This window comes from Lissotriton vulgaris, chromosome 8 (assembly GCF_964263255.1).
Source record: "Lissotriton vulgaris chromosome 8, aLisVul1.2, whole genome shotgun sequence".
Classification (NCBI taxonomy): domain Eukaryota; kingdom Metazoa; phylum Chordata; class Amphibia; order Caudata; family Salamandridae; genus Lissotriton; species Lissotriton vulgaris.
This window is the reverse complement of record NC_141696.1, coordinates 1,372,432,451-1,372,459,583: the sequence shown is the minus strand read 5'-3', so window position 1 is coordinate 1,372,459,583 and position 27,133 is coordinate 1,372,432,451. Positions and strand designations below refer to the sequence as shown.

The 27,133-nt window shown below is 48.9% G+C and overlaps 1 protein-coding gene across 6 annotated transcripts in view; it reads right to left on the bottom strand.

The window, feature by feature from the left end:
- The window catches only part of ITSN1 (intersectin 1), a 1,645,471-nt gene that overhangs the window by 1,384,808 nt on the left and 233,530 nt on the right, over positions 1-27,133 (bottom strand). For all 6 annotated transcript variants that reach the window (XM_086935345.1, XM_086935347.1, XM_086935346.1 and 3 more), the window contains exon 5: positions 15,053-15,207. In XM_086935345.1, coding sequence (XP_086791471.1) covers positions 15,053-15,207 — 155 coding nt within the window. The remainder of the gene's footprint in view (positions 1-15,052; positions 15,208-27,133) is intronic.

Here is a 27,133-nt window from a genome sequence, read left to right as displayed (position 1 = left end):
TGACCCCACTGCTGGAAGTTAGCTGGAGTACTGAGGGGTGGATTTCCCACTCGTGCATCTGATGACTGTGCCTGCTGAGCAGGTCCGCCATCTGGTTGTCCACACCCGGGAGATGCTCCGCCATGAGGAAGATGTTCCTCTGAATGGCCCACTTCCACATGCTCTGGGCTAGGTGAGATAGCTGCGGGGAGTGTGTGCCTCCCTGTTTCTGGATGTAATACATGGCAGTCATGTTGTCCGTCCGGATCAACACGACCTTGCTGCACAGGTGCAACTTGAACGCTTTGAGTGCCATGAAGATTGCCATGAGCTCCGAGTGCCATGAAGATTGCCATGAGCTCCAACAGGTTGATATGCATCTTCTGCTGTTGTGTTGTCCATAGTCCTTGCACCGTGTAATGGAGGACATGCGCTCCCCAACCCTGGAGAGATGCGTCCGTTGTTAACACTATCTGTGGGACAGGCTCTTGGAACTGTCGTCCCCTGCAAAGGTTTTGTGGGTTCCACCAATGCAGAGAGTTGTAAGCACGACCGGTCACCAACACTAGGTCTTTTAGATGCCCATGAGCCTGGTTCCACTGTCGTGCTAAGCATTCTTGAAGGGGACGCATGTGCAGTCTCGCGTGCGGGACTATGAATATGCAGGATGCCATCATACCAATCAGTTGCATGAACACCTGCGCTGGGAGTGATTGTGGAGGCCGGAACTTCCGAATGAGCAGCTGCATGCTGTTGACTCTGGCAGAGTTCGGCTGCGCTGTTGCAGTCAGAGTGTTCAGCGTTGCCCCTAGGTACTGTTGCACATGTGCTGGCTGCAGGTGTGACTTTGTGTAGTTGAGTGAGAACCCCAAACTGTGGAGGAGGTGAATCGTGCGCGACATGTGGCTGGCACACTGCTGGGCCGACTTGGCCTGAACGAGCCAGTCGTCCAGGTAGGGATAGACATGAACATGTTGTCTGTGAAGGTGCGCAGCCACGGTCGCCAAGCACTTGGTGAACACTCTGGGGGCAGTGGTGACCCCGAAAACAGAACCTTGAATTGGAAATGCTGATTGTTGATGGTGAACCGGAGATATTTTTTGTGACTTGGGTGAATGGGAATATGGAAGTATGCATCCTTGAGGTCGAGGGTCGCTAGGAAGTCGCCCTGGCTGAGCAACGGCAGGACCTGCTGTAAGGTTAACATGTGAAAGTGTTCTGAAAGGATGTAGTGGTTGAGGGGTCTGAGGTCTAGAATGGGCCACAGGGACCAGTCCTTTTTTGGGATTAAGAAGTACAGAGAGTACACCCCTGTACCTCGTTCTTCTGCAGGCACGAGCTCTATTGCTCCTTCTTGCAGCATGGAGAGTACTTCTTGCTGCAATAAGTGCATGTGCTCTGCGGACATCGGACTGTGCCTTGGGGGTAAGATGGGGGGGGGGTGGAGGTCAGTTCCAGACAATAGCCGTATCGGATAAGTTGTCTCACCCACCTGTCCGTGGTAATGCCTTCCCAGACTGGCAGGAACTGCTGGAGTCTTCCCCCGACAGGTGTTAGATGGTCGGGGGGCAGTGACAAGGCGTCACTGTTTGTTGGGAGCGGAGGATCTGGCGTTATTGCCCCGTCCTCTCCCTTTGGCGCTGTTCCCACGGTATCCACCCCTGGTATTCTTTGTGTAGGTGGATTGTGTGCTCCCTTTGGTGTACTGGGCCTGCTGTAGAGCCTGTCCTCTCGAGGCTCCCCTATTACCGGAGCGACGAAAGGAACCGCCCCGAAACTGCTGAGATTGCAGAGCCCCCATGGATTTGGCTGTCTCAGTGTCCTTTTTTATCTTCGTGTTGTGTCTACCTCAGGACCAAAAAGGAAGTCAGGGTTAACCGGCTGGTTGAGCAGAGTAGTTTGAATTTCGGGCTTGAAACCAGAGATGCGGAGCCATGCGTGACATCTTAGCATCACACTGGTGTTTATGGCCCTACCTGCCGTGTCTGCTGCGTCCAGTGCGCATTTGATGGACGCATTAGAAATTAATTTCCCTTCTTGTATAATCATCTCAGCTCCCTCCTTGTACATATCAGGCAGGTGTTACAACAACTGTTCTAGTGTGTCGTAGTGCGCCCTGTCGTATCTAGCCAACAGGGCCTGTGTATTTGATATTCTCTAAATATTAGCAGCCTGCGCTGCCACTCGCTTTCCTGACGCCTCAAGAATCTTGGATTCCTTGTCCGGAGGTGGAGCGTCACCACTAGATTGTGAGTTTGCTCTCTTGCGGGCATTGGCCACTAAGAGGGAGTCCAAGGGGAGCTGGCCTTTGATGTAGGTGGGGTCCACTGGAGCAGGCCTATATTTTTTCTCAATCCGTGGGTTGATAACCCTAGCTTTCGTGGGTTCTTTGAAAATGTCCGCAGCATGCTTGAGGACCCCTTTAAGCATGGGCAGAGGCTTAGTGGAACGTTCAGAGGTGGAGAAAGTGTCAAACAAGAAATCTTCATCCACAGGTTCGGCGTGCATTTCCACGTCATGGTTGAGGGCTGCCCTCTCAATCAAAGCGTTAAACGCCGCCGTGTCCTCAGTTGGCGATGTTTTGACGCTGTAGGACTGGGCGTCTGGTGCAGCATGTGGATCATCAGGGTCAACAGTTTGATCTACAGCCTCAGACCACTGATGCGGTTCATCTTGATCAGTGTCGGCGTGATAAGCGAAGGCCGCTTGACCATAGTCTTCACCCAGGTCCTCCTCACCTTGTGCTGGAGAATAAGCCATTTGCTGAGAATAGTCCTGAACAGGCTCGAAGAGAACTGGTGAGGTGGCCGAGCCCTTCTTCCGTTTAAGGGGAATTTTGTAACCCTCCAAGGGATGTTCGGGCGCTATCTTCCGCTTGTGGATGGTTAGTCTGCCCGATTCCGAGTCAATAAAGAGCTTCGACTGGTTGTCGTTCGAGGGTTCGTGGAACACAACCCCTTCGGGGGCGGGCTTCGAAGACACCGAAGACGTTTTGGGAGGCTCGGCGGCTTTATGTTGTTCGAGATGCTTCGCTCGAGCCGTCGGCGGAAGACCAAACTTAATTGGTGGGAGGCCGACTGTTTTGGAGCTGGACATAGTAGTCGATTCGAGCTGCTTCAGCACCTGAGTAGGACGCTTGCTTGATTGCGTCGACTCAAGCTCCCGGCGTGTAGCGTTTCCAGCCTTGGGCGTCGACGACACCTGCTGTTTCGGGTCGGCTTTGGCTTTCGACTCGAGTGGTTTGCTGAGCAGAGGCTTGAGCCCTGAAATCTTCGGCTCAACGGCCTTCTTCGTCTGGAGGCCTTTGGCCTTGTCGCCATCTTTGTGTGTCAACATCGGCGCCGATGCAGACGGCTTTGAGGTGACGTGTTTGCTGGTGGAGCCGTGCTTCGACGCTCCAGTCTTCGAGGCGACAGCCATCTTCGACGCCGAAGGGTCGTCGATAGTCTTTAATTGGACTGGCGTCGACGTCTAACCGACCACCAATTTGAGTAGTTTCGGTTTTGGCTCTGTTGGTTTCGGTTTCGATTTAGAGGAATCGACCGATGGCTCCTTGGATGCGTTCTTAGCCTGGCTTGGATGCGGGGCTATAGAACGTGAAGAAAGATCTTGGCTAAGGCCTCTCGGCGATGCCTCGACCTGAGCCGTAGGGAGCGTAATGTCAGTTATAGGCCCCGCAAAAGCGGTTGGGCTTGGCTCATCACTGGAGTCGTCATCGACAGCTCTGATGGCCCCTTCGTCGTCCCCTTCCTCGACAACGTCTTCTTCGTGGACGTACTCTTCAGCTTGCTCGTCCACCTAGCTCAGACGCTGGTTCCGATTGCTCTTCAGGAACCTCTTCTTCTTCGTCTTCGAAGCCTTCTTAGTCCCCGGCCTTGAAGATGTTGACCGGCTCTGGCGCAGACTGTTGCGCCGACTGCCTCGCTGCGCGTCGAAGTTTAAGCGTCTTCTTGGAGCGGAACTTCGAGCAGGCCATACATCTGGCCTCGTCGTGATCGGGGGACAAACATTTATTGCACACTGGGTGCACATCTATGTGGGGGTATTTGGAATTACAGACGGGGCATAGTTTAAACGGGCTCCGATCCATCGTCGATGTAGTCTGGGCCTGTGGTGTCGAAGCGAAAAACCAGCTTCCGACGTCCGGTTCGAGAACTGGAAAGGACAGGCACCGAACGAGACAATACCGACGCTTTGAAGGCCTTTTGGCCTTAGGAAAGAGTTAATAGTTAATACAAAGTTTCCGAACTAGAGTCGAGAAAGTACATCCGAACCCAATGGCGGAAAAAAACTATCTGAGGATGGAGAGGATGCCCATGCGCACTGTAGTCCAGGGGAGGAGCCACCTATCTTGTGATACTTCGAAGACTCTTCCAGGACAACAATGTGCAATCATCCGGACCCAACACTAGGCGGCGATCTATGCACAGATATGAATTCAGCAGCCCACATGCCTCGAACAGAATGGTTCTTGTATAGTGAACAATTGTATTTCACTTACACTTCTGAGAGAGGTGATGGCAACAAGGAAAGCAGTTTTCCATGTGAGAAATAATTGCAGTTCACATTTATGCAGAGGCTCAAAAGGGGGTCCCATGAGTCTCGTAAGGACAAGATTTAGGTTCCATACTGGGGAAGGTGGCAACCTGGGAGGATTATTCTTTTTAATCCTTCCATAATTGCTTTGAATGCAGGTACCCTAAAAAGTGATAGGTGTTGTCTGTTTTGTAAATAGGCTGCAATTGCTGCAAGATGTAGGCGTATGGAAGAGTATACCGAATTAGACCTTTGTAGATGTAAAAGGTAACGAATTATATTTTAGATGGAAGCATCCAGTGGATCAATGTGATTATGTTTGCAATATATTGCAAATCTTTTCCATTTGGCGGCATAACACTCTCTAGTAGGGGGTTTTCTAGCCTCTTTAATGATATTCATGCAGTCTGGTGGTAGGTTAAGATAACCAAACTAAGACTTCAGGAGCCAGATCGCCAAATTCAGTTGGTTCGGGTCTGGGTGGCTGATTTCTCCATGGTTCTGTGTTAACATCGAAGGTGTGAGCTGTAACTTTTGATGTGGAACCAGAGAGAGGGAGATCTAGTAGTGTGGTGAACCACGGCTGGCGTGATCATGTGGGAGCTACTAGAACGAGCTTGAGAGACTGTTTGAGCTTGCGCACCACTAGTGGAATGAGGGGGAGAGGCGGAAAAGCATAGGCAAATCTGCCTGACCAGTTCATCCATATTGTATTGCCCTCCGACTGTGGGTGTGGGAACCTGGCAGCGAAGGTTGGGCATTTTGCATTTTCGTGGGTGGCAAAAAGGTCTATGTGTGGGTGCCCCCACTGTTGGAAGAATGGTGAAGACTTGTGGATGTAGTTCCCATTCGTGAATCTGTTGTGACTGCCGACTTAACAGATCCGCTATCTGATTGTGAACCTCTGGAAGGTGTTCCGCCAACAGATATATGTTTTGAGGAATGGCCCATCTCCAAATGTACTGTGCAAGCTGGGACAGTTGCAGAGAGTGTGTCCCCCCTGTTTTTGTATATAGTACATTGCTGTCATATTGTCCGTCCAGATTAAGACAGCTTTGTTCTGTACTTGAAGTTGAAAAGTTTTGAGTGCTAAGAATATCACTAGCAACTCTAGATGGTTGATATGTAACAGCTTTTGTTGGTTGTTCCATCGACCTGGAGTAGTGGGTGTAAGAGATGGGCTCCCCATCCTGTGAGGGATGAGTCTATTATGAGCACTACTTGTGGAACAGGCTCGAGGAACGTCCGTCCTCTTGTCAAGTTTTTGGTGTTTCACCACTGCAGAGAGCGATGCGTATTGCTGTCTACCAACACCAGGTCTGTGAGCTGACCTTGAGCCTGATTCCACTGTTGTGCCAGACATTTTAGTAATGGACACATTTGCAGTCTTGCATGTGGCACTATGAAGATGCCTATTAATCTCATGAACACTCTTGCTTGGAGAGACTGTTGGTGTTGAAAAGTTGAGACTAAGGCTTGTATCCTTGCCGGACTGGGATACGCCAGAGCTGTAGATGTGTTTATGGTAGCTCCTAGATACTGATGCACGTGCGAAGGCTCTAGGTACGACTTTGTGTAGTTGATCGTAAACCCTAAGTTGTGCAACAGTTGAATTGTCTGCTGAGTGTGTTGTACACATTGGTGGAATGATTGTGTGTGTTGTACACATTGGTGGAATGATTGGGCTTTTATGAGCCAATTGTCCAGGTAAGGGAAGACTTGTATCTGTTGTCTTCTGAGATGTGCTGCTACTACTGCTAAGCACTTTGTGAACACCCATGGAGCTGTTGTGACACCAAATGGAAGGACTTTGAACTGATAGTGCTGTCCTTGTATTACAAACCGTAGGTACTTCCTGTGAGCAGGATGTATTGGGATGTAAAAATAGGCGTCCTTCAGGTCTTGCGTTGAAAGGAAATCGCCTTGTTGCGATAGTGGGAGCACTTGTTGCAGAGTGATCATATGAAAATGATCTGATTGTATGTAATGGTTGAGTAGCCTGAGGTCGAGAATTGGTCTCAGTGTCCCGTCCTTTTTAGGAATTAGAAAATACAGCGAGTAAACCCCTGTCCCCTGTTCCTCTAATGGGACCAGTTGAATAGCATCTTTTTGTAGAAGTGCTAGGACTTCCTTTTGAAGCAGAGTCAGGTGATCTGTAGACATAGAACGCTGCCTGGGTGGTATGTTTTGGGGGGGTTGCTGTAAGTTCTAGGCAGTAGCCATGTTGGATAATCTGTCTCACCCACCTGTCTGTTGTGATGGAGTTCCAGACAGGCAGGAACTGTGTTAATCTGCCCCTCACAGGAGTGGAATGCTGTTGGGGGAGCAGAGGGAAGTCACTGTTTAGTTGTGGAGGAGGAGCGATTGTTGTTGTTACCGCGACCTCTTCCTTTGTTATTATTGCCTCTGTATCCTCCTCTAAAATAGCCTTTGTTAGAGGATGTTTGTGTTTGCGTCTTGAAAGATGTTGTTGTGTCTGCTCCAGTTTGCTTGGAGCCTCCTCTATAAAAGGAGCAATGAAAAGAACCTCTAGTCTGTGTGGACTATAGAGCTCCCATTGAGTTTGCCGTGTCCGTGTCTTTTTTCATTTTCTCCAGTGTAGTGTCTACTTCTGGGCCAAATAACTGGTTTTTGTTAAAAGGCTGGTTCAAAATTGTGGATTGCACCTCTTGTTTGAACACGGAAATGCGCAGCCATGCATGTCTTCTGAGTATTACACTAGTATTTACAGCTCTAGCAGCTGTGTCTGCGACATCTAGTGCACATTTTATTGAGGCATTTGAAATTAATTTGCCTTCTTGAATGAGCTCAGTTGCCTGTTCTTTATATTGATCTGGAAGGTGCTGTAGTAGTGTCTCTAATTGGTCGTAATGAGCCCTGTCTTAACGTTAGAGATGGGCTTGTGTATTCGCAATGCGCCATATATTTGTAGCTTGTGCAGCTATCCTTTTACCTGACGCATCAATAACTTTGGATTCCTTGTCAGGTGGGGGCGTTTCACCAGAAGTCTGTGAATTTGCTCTTTGTCTTGCATTGGACACCACTAAAGAGTCTAGAGGATGAGGTCTCTTAATATAGGTTGGATCGGAGGGTGCAGGCCTATATTTCTTTTCTATTCTTGGATTAAGTACCTTAGCGCGTACAGGATCTCTGAATATTTCTGGAGCGTGCTTAATGACTCCTTTGATCATGGGAAGAATTTGAGTAGATCTGTGTGATGGCTCAAAGGTATCTAACAGAAAATCCTCCTCAATGTCATCAGAATGCATTGTAACATTGTGCTATATAGCAGCTCTGTGTAAGAGGTGATTAAAGCCAATGCTGTCCTCTGGAGGAGAAGGCTTTGATGGGTATAGCTGTGGATCAGGCACATTATGTGGTGGAAAAGTATAGGTATCCTCATCTAAAGGATATGTATTTGGGTCTGCATGTGGATCCTCCCCACCACCTAAGTCATACTCCTCATTAGTTTGTGATGAATGTGAGGCTACAGGAGAGATTTGAGGTGAAATGTAAGGAGGGATAGGAGAGGAAGGAGATACAGGAGAGGGAGGGTGCATAGGGGAAGTTGCACAGTCCTTCTTGGCAGGAACCACAGGTGTAGGTGGTGTCTCTGCTGGTCTCTTATGAGGTATAGCACCTACATGTCCAGTCTTTGGGTTTATGTAGATGCTCTTGTTTAGGATCTGGTCTGAACAATTCTTTCTCTACAACCTTCTTCGGCGTCTATTTTTTCGGTTCCAACAGAGGTTGTTTTTGTCGTTTTGCCTTGGGAGGTGTTACAGCTTCCTGTGGCAAAGTTCTTGGTGCCAAAGGTGTTGCTTTCGGCTTGGTAGGCGTGTCCGAGGGCTTAGGAACCTCGGAATCAGGCTTTGCGGGTGTTGTCACCGGAGCAGGAGTCTTCAGAGTGGAAGGTGGCCTCGCCGGCTTGGAGGCGTCGGCCGCTGACTTTCCATCTTTAGCTTTGGAAGTCTATGGCTTTGGAGCCGGAGCTTCTTTCGGTACCACTTCAGTCTGTGGTGCCGAAGGATCTTTTGATTTTGTGACCGAAGGATCTTTGGGCTTCGGTGCCGAAGGATCTTTGGGCTTCGGTGCCGAAGGATCTTTGGGCTTCGGTGCCGAAGGATCTTTGGGCTTCGGTGCCGAAGGATCTTTGGGCTTCGGTGCCGAAGGATCTTTGGGCTTCGGTGCCGAAGGATCTTTGGGCTTTGGTGCCGAAGGATCTTTGGGCTTTGGTGCCGAAGGATCTTTGGGCTTTGGTGCCGAAGGATCTTTGGGCTTTGGTGCCGAAGGATCTTTGGGCTTTGGTGCCGAAGGATCTTTGGGCTTTGGTGCCGAAGGATCTTTGGGCTTTGGTGCAGAAGGATCTTTGGGCTTTGGTGCCGAAGGATCTTTGGGCTTCGGTGCCGATGGAGGTGGTGGAATCGGCACGTGTGGTTTGCTCGGTGCCGAAGCGTAGTTGTCTTCCTCGGAGCTGAGCTCGAAGTCTGGTCTTTAGGGCGGAGCACTTGGTCTCGACTGGGCCCCTTGGGCGGAGTGCTGACCATCGCCTTTGGCTTGGGCAGTGTATGCGTGCATTGGCAGAGGTACTCGCGGGTTGACGTGATGGAATCGAGTAGTCAGAGTCCTCTGCCTCTGATACGATCGGAGATCCGACGAATCTTCTTCTGGAACGAGCGGAACCTCGCCATCGAAGATATTCTCCGGTGCTGGGGCAGATCTCATCTCGTTTCGACGGGCCCTCCAATCCCGGATGGTCTTATTTGATCGGAATGTCGCACAAGCTGTGCAAGTCGACTCGTTGTGATCCGGCGATAGACAGCGGTTGCAAACCTCGTGATGATCGCTATGCGGGAATTTTGCCTGGCATTTCGTGAACGGAGTTCTTTCCATGTGGTGTATGCCACACGGCGTAGATAGGCCCAGCGGCCCGGAATCAAGGTGATGGCGTCGAAAGTTGTATAGTCAACGTCTATATTGTTTGTAGGAAGTTTTTGCGCTTCGAAGTTGCTGGAAAAGTTTTTCAAGCCGGAGCGGAGAAATTTTCATTTGAACCCATTTCGGAAAAAAAAAATCTAAGGATGGAGCCGATGCCCATGCGCAGTATTGTCCAAGGGAGGAGTCACCTATATTGGGACTACAAAGACTTCTACAAGAAGACGACAACGTGCAATCATCCGAGCCCAACACCAGGTGGCGATCTAATGCATAATGTACGATCTGCAGCTCATATGCCTCGAACATACATATACACACATACATATACACACACACCTATATATATATATATATATATACATACATACATATATATACATAAACATACAGACACATACATATATATCCACATACATTTATCCACATACATACACATATACATATACACATACATACATATACACACACATGCACATATATACATGCACACATACATACACAGATGAACATACACACACACACAAACCTACATACATACATACGCACACCTACATACATATACATACACGATATCAATAATCACAGACAATTTGGCGCATAAACGTGATACAATGTGTGCTGTAGACTTAGGACATTGTAGAGACTTAATTCTAAGAAGGCTAGTTGGCCACCAGGGACCCCCAGTATTGAAGGGGAATTAATTCCCTAACTTAAAACGTGCCACAGGGTGCATTTGCAGAGTGTTGCTTAGAGGGGCTGAGACCTAGGCACAATCACATTTATTTATTTATTGGAAGGGGGCTGTGTGGACCCCTTTTTACTTTTTTGGTGCTCTGTGGACCCCATCCCCCAGGGCCTGATCCCCAATTAAAAAAAGAAAGTGTATTAACGGGAACGGGCCGCGTGGGCTCCCCTCCCGTGGCCAATTCCGGGCCCCGGGGACCCCATCTCCCGAGGCATGGTCATATTTTTTTTTTTTATTATTATTATGGAGGGTGGCTGCGTTGCCTTCCTGCTCAGGCAATTTATGGCCCCGGGGACCCTATCCCCGGGGTTAGCCTTTGCGTGATTTAAAAAAAAAAAATTATCAGGGAGGGGGGGTTGCGTGGCCCCCCTGCCTGGCCACTTCTGGCGACGGGGACCCGTTCCTCCAGGGCCTGGCCACCTCGTTGGGGACCGTGGGGGGGGGCCAATTGCCCCACGGTCCCTGCCGGCTCCCCGCATTCTGCAGGAGCAGGTATTGCTTTTCCACATGGGGAGCTGCTGACATGCAGCTCCCCTTGTGGAAAAGCAATGTGGTTTGGATTTTGGAACAGAGAGCAGGTTTCCTGCTCTCGCCCTGCCATAGCAAACAGCAGTATCCGGGGATGGGCACCCTGGAACACTGCAGGAGCCGGCCCTAGGGGGGCATCGCAGGCTCCAGGAGGGGGGCCATGTGGCCCCCCTCCCATTACATCCAGAACCCCGGGTAGGTGGTGGTCCCCGGGGGTCGAGGGTCCGTAATGGAGCCCCAAATTACCATATTAGTGCCCTGGAGAGGTGGCGGTCCCCGGGGTGTGTGGGGTGGGGGCTTGAGCCCCTCCACACAGGTGGTTTTTTTTTTAATCCCGGGGGTGGCGGTCCCCAGGGCAGTGTGCGCCCCGCAAATTAAACAATTAAAGCCCCGGGGGAGTATTGGTCCCCGAGGCTTGGGGTCCTTTGGAGATCCCCACACATTTTAAAATTTGCCCGGGGGGTCCCCCGGGGCAGGGGGGGGGGGGATTGGGGGCCCTCCCACTTTTTTGCACTGCCCCCGGGACCTGGCCAACCCGGGGGCTAAATATTAAGGAAGCACGTTTTTTTTATTTTCGAGTCCGGATCCACAGATCCTCCACGGATTTTGCAGATTTTTTTTTTTTTTTTAATGGTTATTTGGGCCCTGGGGGTCCTTGTGGGACAAAACACACAAAAGAGCAGACCAGGTCTAGAGGCGGTGTGTAACCACAACAGTGACTGCGTGACACTAGTGGTGAATGCGTGAAAAAAGGTTATTGAAAACAGAGTGTTAGAAACAGAAGGCTAGAGCAATTCCCATCAGACCACCCTAATGGTGGAGTTTACGTCACGTGGGAATTGCTAATCATACCATCCCAAGTCCGACCATATAGTGCCGGTGCGGGAATGGATGTCAAAAATGTAGTCATGAAGTACATCCTAGAGTGATGTGAATGAAAAAAGTGCAGTGCTCAAATGATAGTGATGGATAAAATTGACTACCCAGACTCCGAAGAACGTTTAGACAGAAGTCCAAGTGTCAAGGATTAAAAACACGCCAAGTAGTAAGACTACCCTGTGGCGCTGTGCAGTACAATCGACATGTTTCAGCCTTAGGGGCATTTGACCCGGCTTTCTTCAGGACCTTTAACATAGAATAGCTACTGCAACTACATACGATGTGTTTGAGTGAAGAATAACAAGAATGTACTAATAGAGAGTTACATATATACCAGGAACTTATATACTTAAATGTCCACTGGAGGGAGAGAAATATGTCTTCTTCCCAGCTTTGTGTGGGTGATGACCTCACCTCACCCGGCGACCGCTCGGGAGTATGAGGCCCCGCTCTGTCCGTCGGTGCCCTCGATTTAGAAACGAGCTTCCGCTTCTGTCTAAACGTTCTTCGGAGTCTGGGTAGTCAATTTTATCCATCACTATCATTTGAGCACTGCACTTTTTTCATTCACATCACTCTAGGATGTACATCATGACTACATTTTTGACATCCATTCCCGCACCGGCACTATATGGTCGGACTTGGGATGGTATGATTAGCAATTCCCACGTGACGTAAACTCCACCTTAAGGGTGGTCTGATGGAAATTGCTCTAGCCTTCTGTTTCTAACAGTCTCTGTTTTCAATAACCTTTTTTTTCACGCATTCACCACTAGTGTCACGCAATCACTGTTGTAGTTACACACCGCCTCTAGACCTGGTCTGCTCTTTTGTGTGTTTTGTATCTTGATGCAGGGGAGCGAGCAGACAGGTCATAAAATATTCCCCTTGACCCTCCACACACCTATTTAGTTTTTTTAGGTCCTTGTGGGACCCCAAGAGCAGGCCTAGGCGGTCAGGGTGTTTTTCTTATTTTCCGCATTTCTTTTTCTCTTTTTTGGCTGCCAACACTTCCTGGTTTGGACTGTGGACAGCCAATTAGAATAAAGCTCATGGTCGGGAGGGTCTGCGGATCCTCCGTGCCTCTATATATCAATATTTTAATTTTTTTATTTTCTCAGCAGCTACTGAACGGATTTACAATGTTAGACCTGACATCCTTGGCGTGGGTCCCCCAATCACTTTTTCACCCTCTCACGCAGGACCCCTTTCTTTTTGGCTGGACTTTGACGCGCTGCGTACTGCACCCCTGCTAACCAGGGCCACGGTGCGAGTGCTGCCTTTCAAAGTATAACCACGAACAATGTATCTGACCCGGAGTAAATGGGAGGAGCTCCAGATTAGTGTCCCTACTTCAGGGGTATGTGAGATATTCTTGTTGAGGAATGCAGGTTAGAACCGGAGCATAGAAATGACCCTTGCAGAGAAATGCCCAGATTCCTAACCTCGTAGTGGGCCCCAGATGTGTAGTCAAGTGTCTGGGCTATCTCCCACAGTCTGGGGGTAGCCGGCTGCCGCCAGATTAGAGAGGTGGGGTAGTCCTGGCCAATGTCCTGCTTACAACAATGCAGGCGCCACTCCCCGCGGAGCGTCTGACACCCTGGCCTCCCTCCTTCAAAGTTCGAGGGTGCCATCTGGCCGAAAAGACCGACAGAGACCTGGGTGGAGGGGAACACCCTCCCTGATAAAGACTTCAAAGACTTTCTGGGATATAACTAGGGAACCCTTGAACTGGAGATCAGATCGCTTTTGGGACACAAGAGAGCCCTGCTGACCCCGTTGCGGCTCACGGATCGTACCTCATGTACGCAAAGCATCTCACCATCCCTAGCCCTGCTGACTTTGTCACGGCTCGGACTTTGAGAATCATACCCCTGGTACTTGAAGCATTTCACCAGTCCGAGCCCTGCTGACTGTCGTGGCTCGAACCTTGAAAAGCGTACCTCATGTACGCGAAGCATTTCACCATCCCGAGCCCTGCTGACTGTCGCGGCTCGAACCTTGAGAATCGCACCCCTACCCTTAGACTGAGTAACCGAGTCACCCTAGCTACTCGAACCCCACCCGTACTGACCTATTGTGGAAGTGTACTGTCATTGGGCCTTGTGTTAACTCCATATATAAAGAGACTATTTGCAGAGAAACCCAGTGTGGTGTCCGTTTATAGTATGGCAAGATATTACTGTATATGATCATAAATGCTATACACTGGCCCTCGAGGTTCAGTCCGACTGCTTGGTGATACTACTACGGGGATAGCCCCATATCCTAACTAGAGGAGGCCAGCCCCAGCTGGGACAGATGTACTCACCTCTGCCCGCCAGATCTAACATTCACCATTTAAGAAAAAGTGTTCTTTCTGCAGCAAGGGCTGCCTTTATGCCAAAAATTGATGTCATTCCGTTCAGCAGTTCGAGCTGTAGCCGTGTCTAAAGTTTCCTATGGGAATCGCATTTTTTCACCTCTTTCTTGAATTTCTTAGGAACTACTGAACGGATTTACACCCTTTAACAAAAAAGGCTCTTTCTAAACCAAGCGCTACCTTTTTGCCAAATTTGGTGTAATTCTTTTCAGCATTTCGGTCTTTAGCCGGGTCTAAAGTTTCCTATGGGAATTAACATGGAGAAAACACGTTTTGGGACCCCCTTTTTTAATGGCCCCCGCTTGCCGAATCACCCTGAAATTTTTAACATAGGAGCGGATCTGAGCAACCCACTAATTTCGCGAAGATTCGTCAACCGGCGCCAAAGTTATTGGGAAAACAAAAAACGCTTTACCTATGGAAACTAGGTCCTAACTATAACTACCTACTGGCGACTGACAGTAGGTAATATATTATATATATACATTTTCTTTTTTTTACTTACCTTATTATACTTACCATGCATGTAAAGGCACGAGTTGTATCAGCATACAACCCACCTGTACCTTGTGCATTATATGCAGAGCAAAGTCACTGAGCATACATCAAAGCTATCCATACCCATGTCTGCTATATCACTGGGCATGGCCTGTGACTATGCTGTGTTCAATACCCACACCCACTTGGCAGCATTCAAAGGACATGGTCTTGAGCTCAACTATGCATGTATCCACGGCCCACGCAATGACCTGCAGGTACTGTACATACCATGTCTTCAACTTAAGTCTTTCAGAGGCTTTCTTTTTTAGCTAATTTTACTGTGGCCTGTTAATTGACCGCTATTATACCGGTTTAGCAACGATTTTTGTGTCTTTGCATACCACCTAACTGTAACCAGAGCACATGGCATGTGATTTCAGTCTTCATTTTGTAAGATATAAAGCCACTGAGATTATCACAAGACGAAAATAAAATTACTCGAGAAACAGGTTAGTTTTGACTCCAGTTTGTTTCTTCTACGTTTCCTCTAAAACCAATACTTCAACAAATTAGAAAATTAAACCAGTATTCTAAGGTGAACTAACCGTATCCTGCTGGAATGGCAATCGATGGCTGTTTCATGACATGGGGCAAAGAGGAGGGCAGTGGATAACCTTGAAGTTTAAGTTTGATCAGTTTCATGGCTATGGAAAATTCCAGCTTGTCCATTCTGCCATCGTTGTTCATATCAGCAAGAGCCCTGAAACAAAAGAGGAGTTCATAAAGAAGTGTATCTGAAACGGGTTTCATCCCCGTGGTCACTTAAGTGTGCTGAAAAATACTTTGATTTCCAAATAATTTTCTAAAACTGAGAAGCAACACAATAGGAACTTGAGGGGTTTAAATCCATCACATAAATTAAAGAAATCAATTCAATAAAGAAATTAATATGTCCAAAACAGCTGTAAGCTTGCAAACAATGGGAAACATGGATTTCAATATGACGAAATGTATTGCACAACTCGAGTTTCACGATTTATTAAAAACACAATCTGGCCTTCCAGCGTTAGTGGCGTAGTCAAACTCAACACATACAACAGAAAAGAACACAGACAACAGCAATACATTGGCAAAGCCAATAGGTCTCCTCTTTGTCACACATTAGTATTGGCAATGCTTTTAACGGATTCTGTACAGCATCGGCGAAAAAAACGAAAGACCCAATGAGGCGCCACACACACGAGTGTGAACGAGTAAATGTTATGCAGCCGTATCATTCTGTAGACCAGCGAATCAATAATGACAAGCATGCATGCCTTCAAAACGATACCGTGGCCATTTTATTTATTTTTGTTTTATTTATTCATCCAAGGTGGAGGATGGCACTTGGAATGGTAGTTAAAAATATATTTTTACTTGTGCAAAAGTGCATTCCGTAAAGCACAGTAGCTTGGCAGTGAGCTGGAGGTGTCAAGCCCTCCAAAAATAGTAGGGGTGGGGAGCATTTTAAGGACCACGAAAGGGGAGTGGGAAGGGGGGGGGGGGAGGGGTGGCAGGGGGGTACCGAAGAATCAGGTAGGTGAGGGAAAGGAGAGGGAGCTGGTAAAAGGGAGTATTGGGCGAGCTTCAGGCCGTTCGGCTGCGGGAGGGATTATCTACAAATAAACAAGCATTTGCAATGCAATAGGTCTCGCATTAGGAAACTTTGAGCTTTTGGTATTGTAAATGCCAAATTTTGTATTTATGTGTTGGTTTTGAAAATAGCAAAATTAATAGCTTTGTCTTTTACAATTCCAATAGTTTTAACTTATGCAAATGTGACACCTATAGCATTTGTAATGCAATATGTGTTGTGTTTACGTGACTTAGATGTATTGATATTACAAATAGCAATGGCTTTAATTTTCTAAATACTGAATACTTAAATAAAAGTTATTGTAATTTATAATGGCAATAGCTTAAACTTTTGTAAATAACTTTTGTGAAGATTATGTTCAGTGTATTTTATTGTGACGAAAATCCAAGAACAGAAGAGAAAAATTAACATCTTTTTGTGACATTTGTAATAAAACTTGAAACATTGAGAGAACATATTTGAACCAGTTGTTGTTGAATGGTTGCACAGATTGATGTTGTGGTGGCGACCAGTGATGCTGTTGCGTTCAGTGATGTTGTGGGGCCGCGGAGTGATGTTGTGAGGCCGCGAAGTGAGAGCGATGGAGTGAGAGCGAGGGGAGTGTATGTAGAGAGAGCGAGGGGAGTGTATGTAGAGAGAGCGAGGGGAGTGTATGTAGAGAGAGCGAGGAGAGTGTATGTAGAGAGAGCGAGGAGAGTGTATGTAGAGAGAGCGAGGAGAGTGTATGTAGAGTGAGAGGAGAGTGTATGTAGAGAGAGAGGAGAGTATGTAGAGAGAGAGGAGAGTATGTAGAGAGAGAGGAGAGTATGTAGAGAGAGAGGGGAGTGTAGAGAGAGAGGGGAGTGTAGAGAGAGAGGGGAGTGTAGAGAGAGAGAGGGGAGTGTAGAGAGAGAGAGGGGAGTGTAGAGAGAGAGGGGAGTGTAGAGAGAGAGGGGAGTGTAGAGAGAGAGGGGAGTGTAGAGAGAGAGGGGAGTGTAGAGAGAGAGGGGAGTGTAGAGAGAGAGGGGAGTGTAGAGAGAGAGGGGAGTGTAGAGAGAGAGGGGAGTGTAGAGAGAGAGGGGAGTGTAGAGAGAGAGGGGAGTGTAGAGAGAGAGGGGAGTGTAGAGAGAGAGGGGAGTGTAGAGAGGGAGAGGTGTGGAGAGAGGGAGGGGTGTGGAGAGAGGGAGGGGTGGGGAGAGAGGGAGGGGTGTGGAGAGAGGGAGGGGTGTGGAGAGGGAGGGGTGTGGAGAGGGAGGGGTGTGGAGAGAGAGGGGGTGTGGAGAGGGAGGGGTGGGGAGAGGGAGGGGTGGGGAGAGAGAGGGGGTGTGGAGAGGGAGGGGTGGGGAGAGAGAGGGGGTGTAGAGAGGGAAGGGGTGTAGAGAGGGAGGGGGTGTAGAGAGGGAGGGGGTGTAGAGAGGGAGGGGGTGTAGAGAGGAGGGGTGTAGAGAGGAGGGGTGTAGAGAGGAGGGGTGTAGAGAGGAGGGGTGTAGAGAGGAGGGGTGTAGAGAGGAGGGGTGTAGAGAGGGAGGGGTGTAGAGAGGGAGGGGGTGTAGAGAGGGAGGGGGTGTAGAGAGGGAGGGGGTGTAGAGAGGGAGGGGGTGTAGAGAGGGAGGGGGTGTAGAGAGGGAGGGGGTGTAGAGAGGGAGGGGTGTAGAGAGGGAGGGGTGTAGAGAGGGAGGGGTGTAGAGAGGGAGGGGTGTAGAGAGGGAGGGTTGTAGAGAGAGGGGAGTGGAGAGAGAGGGGGTGTAGAGAGAGAGGGGGTGTAGAGAGAGAGAGGGGTGTGTAGAGAGAGAGGGGGTGTAGAGAGAGAGGGGGGTGTAGAGAGAGAGGGGGGTGTAAAGAGAGAGGGGGGTGTAGAGAGAGAGGGGGTGTAGAGAGAGAGGGGGGTGTAGAGAGGGAGGGGAGTGTAGAGAGGGAGGGGAGTGTAGAGAGAGAGGGGAGTGTAGGGAGAGAGGGGAGTGTAGGGAGAGAGGGGAGTGTAGGGAGAGAGAGGAGTGTAGGGAGAGAGAGGGGAGTGTAGAGAGAGAGGGGAGTGTAGAGAGGGAGGGGAGTGTGGAGGGGGAGGGGAGTGTGGAGAGGGGGGAGTGTAGAGAGAGGGGAGTGTAGAGAGAGAGGGGGGTGTAGAGAGGGGTGTAGAGAGAGGGGTGTAGAGAGAGGGGTGTAGAGAGAGGGGTGTAGAGAGAGGGGTGTAGAGAGAGGGGTGTAGAGAGAGGGGTGTAGAGAGAGGGGTGTAGAGAGAGGGGTGTAGAGAGAGGGGTGTAGAGAGAGGGGTGTAGAGAGAGGGGTGTAGAGAGAGGGGTGTAGAGAGAGGGGTGTAGAGAGAGAGGGGTGTAGAGAGAGAGGGGTGTAGAGAGAGGGGTAGAGAGAGGGGTAGAGAGAGGGGTGTAGAGAGAGTGGTGTAGAGAGAGTGGTGTAGAGAGAGAGGGGTGTAGAGAGAGGGGGGTGTAGAGAGAGGGGGGTGTAGAGAGAGGGGGGTGTAGAGAGAGGGGGGTGTAGAGAGAGGGGGGTGTAGAGAGAGGGGGGTGTAGAGAGAGGGGGGTGTAGAGAGAGGGGGGTGTAGAGAGAGGGGGGTGTAGAGAGAGGGGGTGTAGAGAGAGGGGGTGTAGAGAGAGGTGGTGTAGAGAGAGGGGGTGTAGAGAGAGGGGGTGTAGAGAGGGGTTGTAGAGAGAGGGGTTGTAGAGAGAGGGGTTGTAGAGAGAGGGGTTGTAGAGAGAGGGGTTGTAGAGAGAGGGGTTGTAGAGACAGAGGGAGTGTAGAGACAGAGGGGGTGTAGAGACAGAGGGGGTGTAGAGACAGAGGGGTGTAGAGACAGAGGGGGTGTAGAGACAGAGGGGGGGTGTAGAGACAGAGGGGGGTGTAGAGAGAGGGAGGTGTAGAGAGAGAGGGGGTGTATATATCTTCACATTACCATACATTGAAAACGTCTTTAAGTATGTGCTTGTAACAAACTGTAAACAGATCAGTGGCCGGTTTGCTCACACTACAGATTTTAAGTTTATTCCGGATCAAAAGCAGCTGGGGTGTTGTGTGTACTTATAGGAATAGGAAATGTGTTAATTCCTTAACAGGTATTGACGCAATTCATGTCAGAATTGTTTCTTTCCTTACTTATTAAGAATTCACTGCTGCACATCTGGCAGTGTTTTTGGTCATCTAATGTTTGTATCATGTTGTCCTGGAGAAAATAAAATACTTGTGCTATAGAGCGCAAAGTAGGTTGTAGTAAAATAAGATTGTGTTCTCCAGTGCAAATGGGTGAAACAGGCTCACTTACGAGGCTAATACTGGAAGCCTCATCACCAATGGCAAACAAAAAACTAGTTTTGACAGCGCACTATGGTGCAGTGACGTACAGATGGGGAAGCACTGCAGGGAGGTGTTAGTGCTAATCATTTGCCCTATGTTCCGGTCGCATGCCCTACATTTCCGTTGGCGGAATGTAGGGATCCTACAGGGGTGTGATGTTTATTTTGTTGCTGTATTTTGGAAATAAAGAAAGAAAGCTGTATGAAAAATGTAGATTTGCGCTTCGATGCTGTTTCAGCAACGTAATCAGTATTTACCAACTCTCTGTTGCCTGGAAGCTTTGCTACAGTACTGCGAGGCCTGCCTACATTTCCTAGTGGTGTAGATTCTGCTTCCATGTTCCTATTTCCTCCGCATCTGCTACCTGTACTTTTCATGCCGGGCCAGTCTGCCTCATCAGTAAATTCAACTAGTGCTTGCTAGGGACTGGAGAGACGGTATGATAAAGAGAGCAAAATGAGGGAGGGCGCAGGATAGGCACTGCCATCGAATATAGTGCATCAAGAGGAGTCCTCATTAACGTGCAAATAGTGCAGGTGAGAGAAGAACTGAGCCGAGTGAGTGTAGCGAGCTCGCTGTATTGCGCTCAGAAAGTGAGAATTATCACAGCAGGAGGCCCCAAAGTAATTATCACAGCATGCCGAGAGGCGCCCCACGATGCTGGAGCACTCAACTGTGCATTAATTATAGTTGAGTGCTCCAGCAGCCTGGGGCGCCTGTTGACATGCTGTGATAAGTGGGGTCTCATGCTGTGGTAATTGTTACTTGCGGCGCCTGACGTGCTGCGCATTAATTAATACGCACAAGCTGTTCCGTGAGGTACGTTCACAGACCTGAATCGGCTCGTGCCCATACTACAATAGGCTCGTGCACAGGTCTGTCTCCCTTGGAGGCAAACACAGCGACTATAAGTCTTGTTGGGCGGCAGCGCTTCGCGCTGCAACGCCAGCGAGACCTATAAAATTAAAAGAGGTTTGGGTGGGAGGATAGAAAAGGGCAACACTGAATGCACTGTGTTGGGGTCGGACATTAAATAGAGAGGCTGTACACAAGGGAGAAAGGAAGTAGAGGGAAAGAGGAGAAAAACAGTAGTGGGGAGTGTATTTCGAGGGGAGCTGCAGCATGAGAAAGACAGCTAGAAAAAATTCTTAAGGAGTGCTGAAAGAACAAGCATTTGCAATGCAATAGGTCTCGCATTATTAATGTTTGAGCTATTGGCATTGCTAATAATAATGCAACACCAATAGCTCAAACATTCAGTAATGCGAGACCTATTGCATTGCAAATGCTTATTTTTTTTAGCCCCCATACTAACAAGGAGTAAGGACCTTCAGAGGGTTTGAGCACATGCTGCAGTGCTGTGCGCTTATAGTATAGGCCTCAGGATCTGCCATGGCTGGCTCAACCTTTCACTTTGAACGTACATTTGATGTGTGTAAACAGCTGCATCTCAGATGAGACATCCGGTACTACAGCACTTAAACGCCAGGCCTTCTCAGCAATCAGTAAATATGCAAAAAAAGGAATTTGCTACTTACCAGTATGCATCTGTTCTCGGCATGTAGGGCTGCTGACATTCATATCTGTGCATAGATCGCTGCCTAGCGTTTGGTCCGGATGATTGCACATTGTTGTCCTGGAAGAGTCTTCGAAGTATCAGGAGCTAGGTGGCTCCTCCCCCGGACTACAGTGCGCATGGGCATCCTCTCCATCCTCAGATTGTTTTTCGCCATTGTGGCAGGGATGGAGTAGGATAAGTGATGTCCATGCTATAGAATAATTCTGAGTGCTACAGCAGCAACAGGCACCGGGGAGGAGGGAGGGAGATATGAATGTCAGCAGCCCTACATGCCAAGAACAGATGCATACTGGTAAGTAGCATATTCCGTTCGAGGCATGTGGGCTGCTGAATTCATATCTGTGCATAGAATGTATAGCAGTCTCCCTCTTAGCGGTGGTTGCCCGTGCCAGCTGCAGCAGCCTGAAAGAGAGTCTTGAGTACAGCCTGTCCTACACCTGCTTGCTGTTTGGAGTGTACATCTACGCAGTAGTGTTTGGTAAATGTATGTATGGTAGTCCATGTGGCTGCTCTACATATGTGTTCGAGAGGAATGTTTCCCAGGAAAGCCATGGAGGCCCCTAACTTGCGTGTGGAATGCGCCCTTGGGGGAACTGTTAATGTGCGTTTAGCTTTCTGATAACAAATTTGTATGCACTTAACAATCCATCTGGCTATACCCGATTTTGAAATGGGGTTGTGCTGTGGTGAAAAGGCAACAAACAGTTGCTTAATTTTCCTGAAAGGTTTTGTTCTTTCTATATAGTACAGGAGAGCTCTTTTAACATCCAGGGTATGTAGAGCTCTTTCTGCCACTGAATCTGGGTTTGGGAAGAACACTGGCAGTTCGATAGTGTGATTGATGTGAAACTGGGATACCACCTTCGGCATAAATTCAGGGTTTGTACGTAGCACTACCCTATTTGCATGAATTTGTATGAATGGCTCTTGAATTGTTAGGGCTTGTAGCTCACTAACTCTCCTAAGTGATGTAATCGCCACTAAGAAAGCCACTTTCCATGTTAGGAATTGAATCTCAAACGAGTGCAGAGGTTCAAAAGGTGGGCCCATTAGTCTGGTTAGAACTACGTTGAGGTTCCAGACAGGTGAAGGTGGGTGTCTTGGAGGAATCACTCATTTGAGGCCTTCCATAAAAGCTTTAATAGCAGGTACTCTGAAGAGTGAAAGGTGTTGCCGGTTCTGAAGATAAGCTGCCACCGCAGCCAAAAGTATACGTATGGAACTGTAGGCTAGATTGCATCTATGTAAATGTAACAGGTAACATGATGTTTTGAGTGGATGCATCTAGCGGATTTATGTCATTATTGGGACAATAGATGACAAATCGTTTCCACTTCGCCGCATAGCATGATCTGGTTGTAGGTCTTCTTGCCTCTTTGATAATATCCATACAGTGAGGAGGCAAGTTCAGGTAACCAAACTATGACTTCAGGAGCCAGATCGCAAGGTTCAACTGGTGCGGATCTGGGTGCTGAATGTCTCCAAGGCTCTGCGTTAAAAGACTGGGTGTTAATCGCAGCCTTTGATGAGGCACCAGGGAAAGTTCTAGGAACGTGGGGTACCATGGTTGCCTCGCCCACGTTGGAGCAACTAGGATGAGTGTCATGGAGTGTTGTCGCAGTTTGCGTGCCACTAGTGGTATGAGCGGTGCTGGGGGAAAAGCGTATGCAAACCTGCCTGACCAGTTCATCCATATAGCATTGCCCTGAGACTGCGGATGTGGAAACCTGGCGGCGAAGCTTTGGCATGTTGCGTTTTCCCTTCTGCCGAACAGGTCTATCTCTGGGTGACCCCACTGCTGGAAGTACGGTTGTAGCACTGAGGGATGTATCTCCCACTCGTGCATCTGGTGGCTGTGTCTGCTGAGCAGATCCGCCATCTGGTTGTCCCTGCCTGGGAGGTGTTCCGCCATGAGGAATATGTTCCTTTGAATGGCCCACTTCCACATGCTTTGCGCTAGGTGTAACAACTGTGGAGAGTGTGTCCCTCCCTGCTTCTGTATGTAGTACATGGCAGTCATGTTGTCCGTCCGGATCAACACGACTTTGTTGCGCAAACGTACCTTGAACGCCTTCATTGCCATGAAGATTGCCATCAGTTCCAATAGGTTGATATGCATCTTCCTTTGCGGTGTCCTCCATAGTCCCTGTACTGTGTAATGGAGGACATGCGCTCCCCAGCCCAGGAGAGATGCGTCCGTCGTCAGCACTATTTGTGGTACCGGCTCTTGGAACGGTCGTCCCCTGCAAAGGTTTTGTGGGTTCCACCAATGCAGAGAGTGGTATGCGCGACCGGTCACCAACACTAGGTCTTTCAATTGTCCTTGAGCCTGGTTCCACTGCTGTGCTAAGCACTCCTGAAGCGGACGCATGTGTAGTCTCGTGTGAGGGACTATGAAGATGCAGGAGGCCATCATGCCTATCAACTGCATAAACACCCGTGCTGGGAGCGAGTGTTGGGGTCTGAATTTCTGAATCAGTAATTGAATGCTGTTGATTCTTGCTGAGTTTGGCTGTGCCTTTGCTACCAGAGTGTCTATCGTTGCTCCCAGGTACTGTTGTACGTGAGCTCGTTGGAGATGAGACTTTGCGTAGTTTAATGAGAATCCGAGGCTGAGGAGGAGGTGAATAGTGCGAGACATGTGACTGGCACATTGCTGGACAGCCTTTGCTTGGATGAGCCAGTCGTCCAGATAGGGGTAGACGTGGACAAGGTTTCTCCTCAGTTACGCTGCTACCGTCGCTAGGCACTTGGTAAACACCCTGGGGGCTGTTACCCCGAAAGGTAGTATCTTGAACTGGTAATGTTTATTTTGTATGGTAAACCTGAGATACTTCCTGTGTGCAGGATGTATCGGTATGTGGAAGTATGCGTCCTTTAGGTCTAGCGTTGCCAGGAAGTCTCCCTGAGTGAGCAATGGCAGAAACTGTTGTAAAGTGAGCATGTAAAAATGTTCTGACAAGATGTATTGGTTTAGGGGCCTGAGATCCAGCATTGGCCTGAGAGACCTGTCCTTTTTGGGTATTAAGAAGTACAGCGAGTATACTCCTGTACCCAGTTCCTGTATGGGGACGAGTTCTATGGCCCCTTTTTGCAGCATGCTGATAACTTCTTGCTGCATTAAGTCTATGTGCTCTGCGGACATAGGACGGTGTCTTGGGGTATGTTGAGTGGAAGTGAGCTCTAGACAATAGCCGTACTGAATAAGTTGCCTCACCCACCTGTCTGTGGTAATGCTCTACCAGACTGGCAGGAACTGTTGTAATCGCCCGACCAGTGTTACATGGTCCGTGGGCAGTAACAAGGTGTCACTGTTTATTATTGGCGGAGGATCTGGTGTTGTTCCCTCGTCCTCTGCCTTTGCTGCTGTTTCCACGGTATCCACCTCTATTGTTTTTATTACAGGTGGTCTGCGTGCTCCCTTTATTGTATGGACTTTGTTGTGATGCCTGGCCTCGTGTAGCTCCTCTGTTACCGGAGCGACGAAAGGAACCACCCCTGAACTGTTGGGACTGCAAGGCACCCATAGTCTTGGCTGTCTCTGTGTCTTTAATCTTTTCTAAGATTGTGTCCACATCAGGACCAAATAAAAAAAATCAGGGTTCACAGGCTGATTCAATAATGTGGTTTGAATTTCAGGTTTGAACCCAGAGATGCGCAACCAAGCATGTCTCCTGAGCAGGACACTCGTGTTAATGGCCCTGGCTGTGGTGTCTTCTGCGTCTAGCGCGCATTTAATGGATGCGTTTGTTATGAGTCTCCCCTCCTGGATTAGCATTTCTGCTCCTTCTTTGTAGGCCTCAGGCAAATGTTGAAGCAGTTGCTCTAAAGTGCCATAATGCGCCCTATTGTATCTGGCTAATAGGGCCTGTGTATTAGAAATTCTCCAGATATTAGCTGCTTGAGCAGCCACCCTTTTCCCTGAAGCTTCTAATACTTTAGATTCCTTGTCTGGAGGAGGAGCATCGCCCGTAGTTTGTAAGTTAGCTCGCTTACGACCATCTGAGACCACCAAAGAGTCCAATGGCAACTGTCCCTTAATATATGTAGGGTCCTCAGGCGCCGGTCTGTATTTTATTTCAATCCTGGGGTTGATAACACTCGCTCTAGTGGTTTCTTTGAAAATGTCCCCTGCGTGTTTAAGGACACCTTTTAGCATTGGTAAAGTTTTAACTGATTTCTCTGAAGTGGAGAAAGTGTCAAACAGGAAGTCCTCCTCAACTGGGTCAGCATGCATGTCCACATCATGATTTAGCGCTGCCCTTTCAATCAAAGCGTTGAACGCAGCTGTATCTTCTGTTGGTGAAGTTTTAACAGGATAAGAATGAGTATCCGGAATAGTTTGTGACTCCCCCTGGTCAGCAGGGTCCGTCCAGGCTCGAGTCTGGTCATCTGATCCGTGTCCGCAGGGTAATGATATTGTTCATCATCGTCATACCCCATATCCTCAGTAGTGGGTGTGGGAGAGTATGCAGAAGTGTCCTGGCAATGGTACCTCCAAGTCTCAAAAAGGACAGGCGACGTTGAAGAATCCCTTTTCTTCTTGAGTGGAATTATGTATGATTCCATAGGATTTTCTGACCTGATCTTCCTTTGATCGATAGTAAGTCTACCAGATTCTGAGTCGATATGTAGCTTCGACTGGTCATCATATGAGGGCGCTTGGTACAAAACGTCCTCTTCTAGAGGATGTGTCCTTTTTCCCAATGACACCTTCTTGGTCGTTTCGACCCCAGGCTTTGGATCGAGCGCTTTAGGGCGTGCAGTCGGGGGCAGACCAAACTTTATTGGCGGCACAGTGTCTTTAGACAGACTGACCTTCTTCGGGGCCGGCGTCGATGGAGGCCCGACCGATTCTGGCTTTTCACCAATAAGTCTATGTCCTTGCGTCGACTTCGGTGCTTGTAGCGTCGGAGGCGCGCTTTTCTATCTTGACTCGACGTGGTCCTTCGAGGCGCTTTTGGATTTCAACTTGAGGCCTTCGACAAGCTGGGGCCTGTCGACTTGATGCTTCGGATCGAGAAGCTTCCGAGACTAGAGTCCTTTGTTTGTGTCGCTGTCCGTCGACGTCGACTTCGTCGGTACGACGTGCTTGGATTTAATGATGGACTTTAGCGCACCGATCTTCGGTTCGACACTCTTCACCTTCGACCCTGCAGGGTCGTAGACACCTCTTTTGTTAGTCGACTCCGATGGGTTCGAGCTCTTCGATCCGAAGACTGATTTGAGCAGTTTCGGTTTCGACTCGATGGCTTTCGGTTTCGTTTTAAGTAGCTGGACCGATGGCTTATGTGATAGATTCTTAGCCGGGCCTTGAAGCGGGGCTATAGAATGTTCTTCATGATCTTGGCTAAGGCCTTCTGGCGATGCCTCGACCTGAGCCCATGGAAGTCTTTGAGTGTCTGTTTCGGGCCTCGTACCCACTGTTGGGCCTGGTTCATCGCTTGAGTCGTCATCAACGGCTCCGATGGGGGATACGTCGTCCCTTACCTCGACGACGTTTTCATCCTAGACGTTCTCCTAGTCGTCTTCATTATAGGGTGTCATGCTCCGAGCCGGGATCCGACTGCTGTTCCAGATTCTCAGTCTCGACGGCCTTATCGTACTTTGCGTCGAAGATATTCACTGGGTCGGGTGCTGGCTTCGACATAGTTTGCCTCGCTGCACGTCGGAGTCTAAGCGTCTTCTTCGACATGAATCGAGCACAAGCTAGACAGCTGTCCTCATTGTGCTCTGGTGATAAGCACTTGTTGCACACCGGGTGTACATCGATGTGCGGGTACTTAGAGTTACAAAGGGGGCATTGTTTGAACGAGCTCCGTTCCATCGACGAATGGTCTCCGGTGTCGAAAAGGCCACACGGCTCTCTTAGACGTCCTGCTCAAGAATAACTGGAACAAGATCTCGGCACCGATCGAAACAATACAGACGACCCGGAAGGCCTTTTGGCCTTTAGAAAAGTTTCCGAACTTGAGTAAAGAAAATTACATCCGAACCCAATGGCGGAAAAAAACAATCTGATGATGGAGAGGATGCCCATGCACACTGTAGTCCGGGGGAGGAGCCACCTATCTCGTGATACTTCGAAGACTCTTCCAGGACAACAATGTGCAATCATCCGGACCCAACACTAGGCGGCGATCTATGCACAGATATGAATTCATCAGCCCACATGCCTCAAACAAT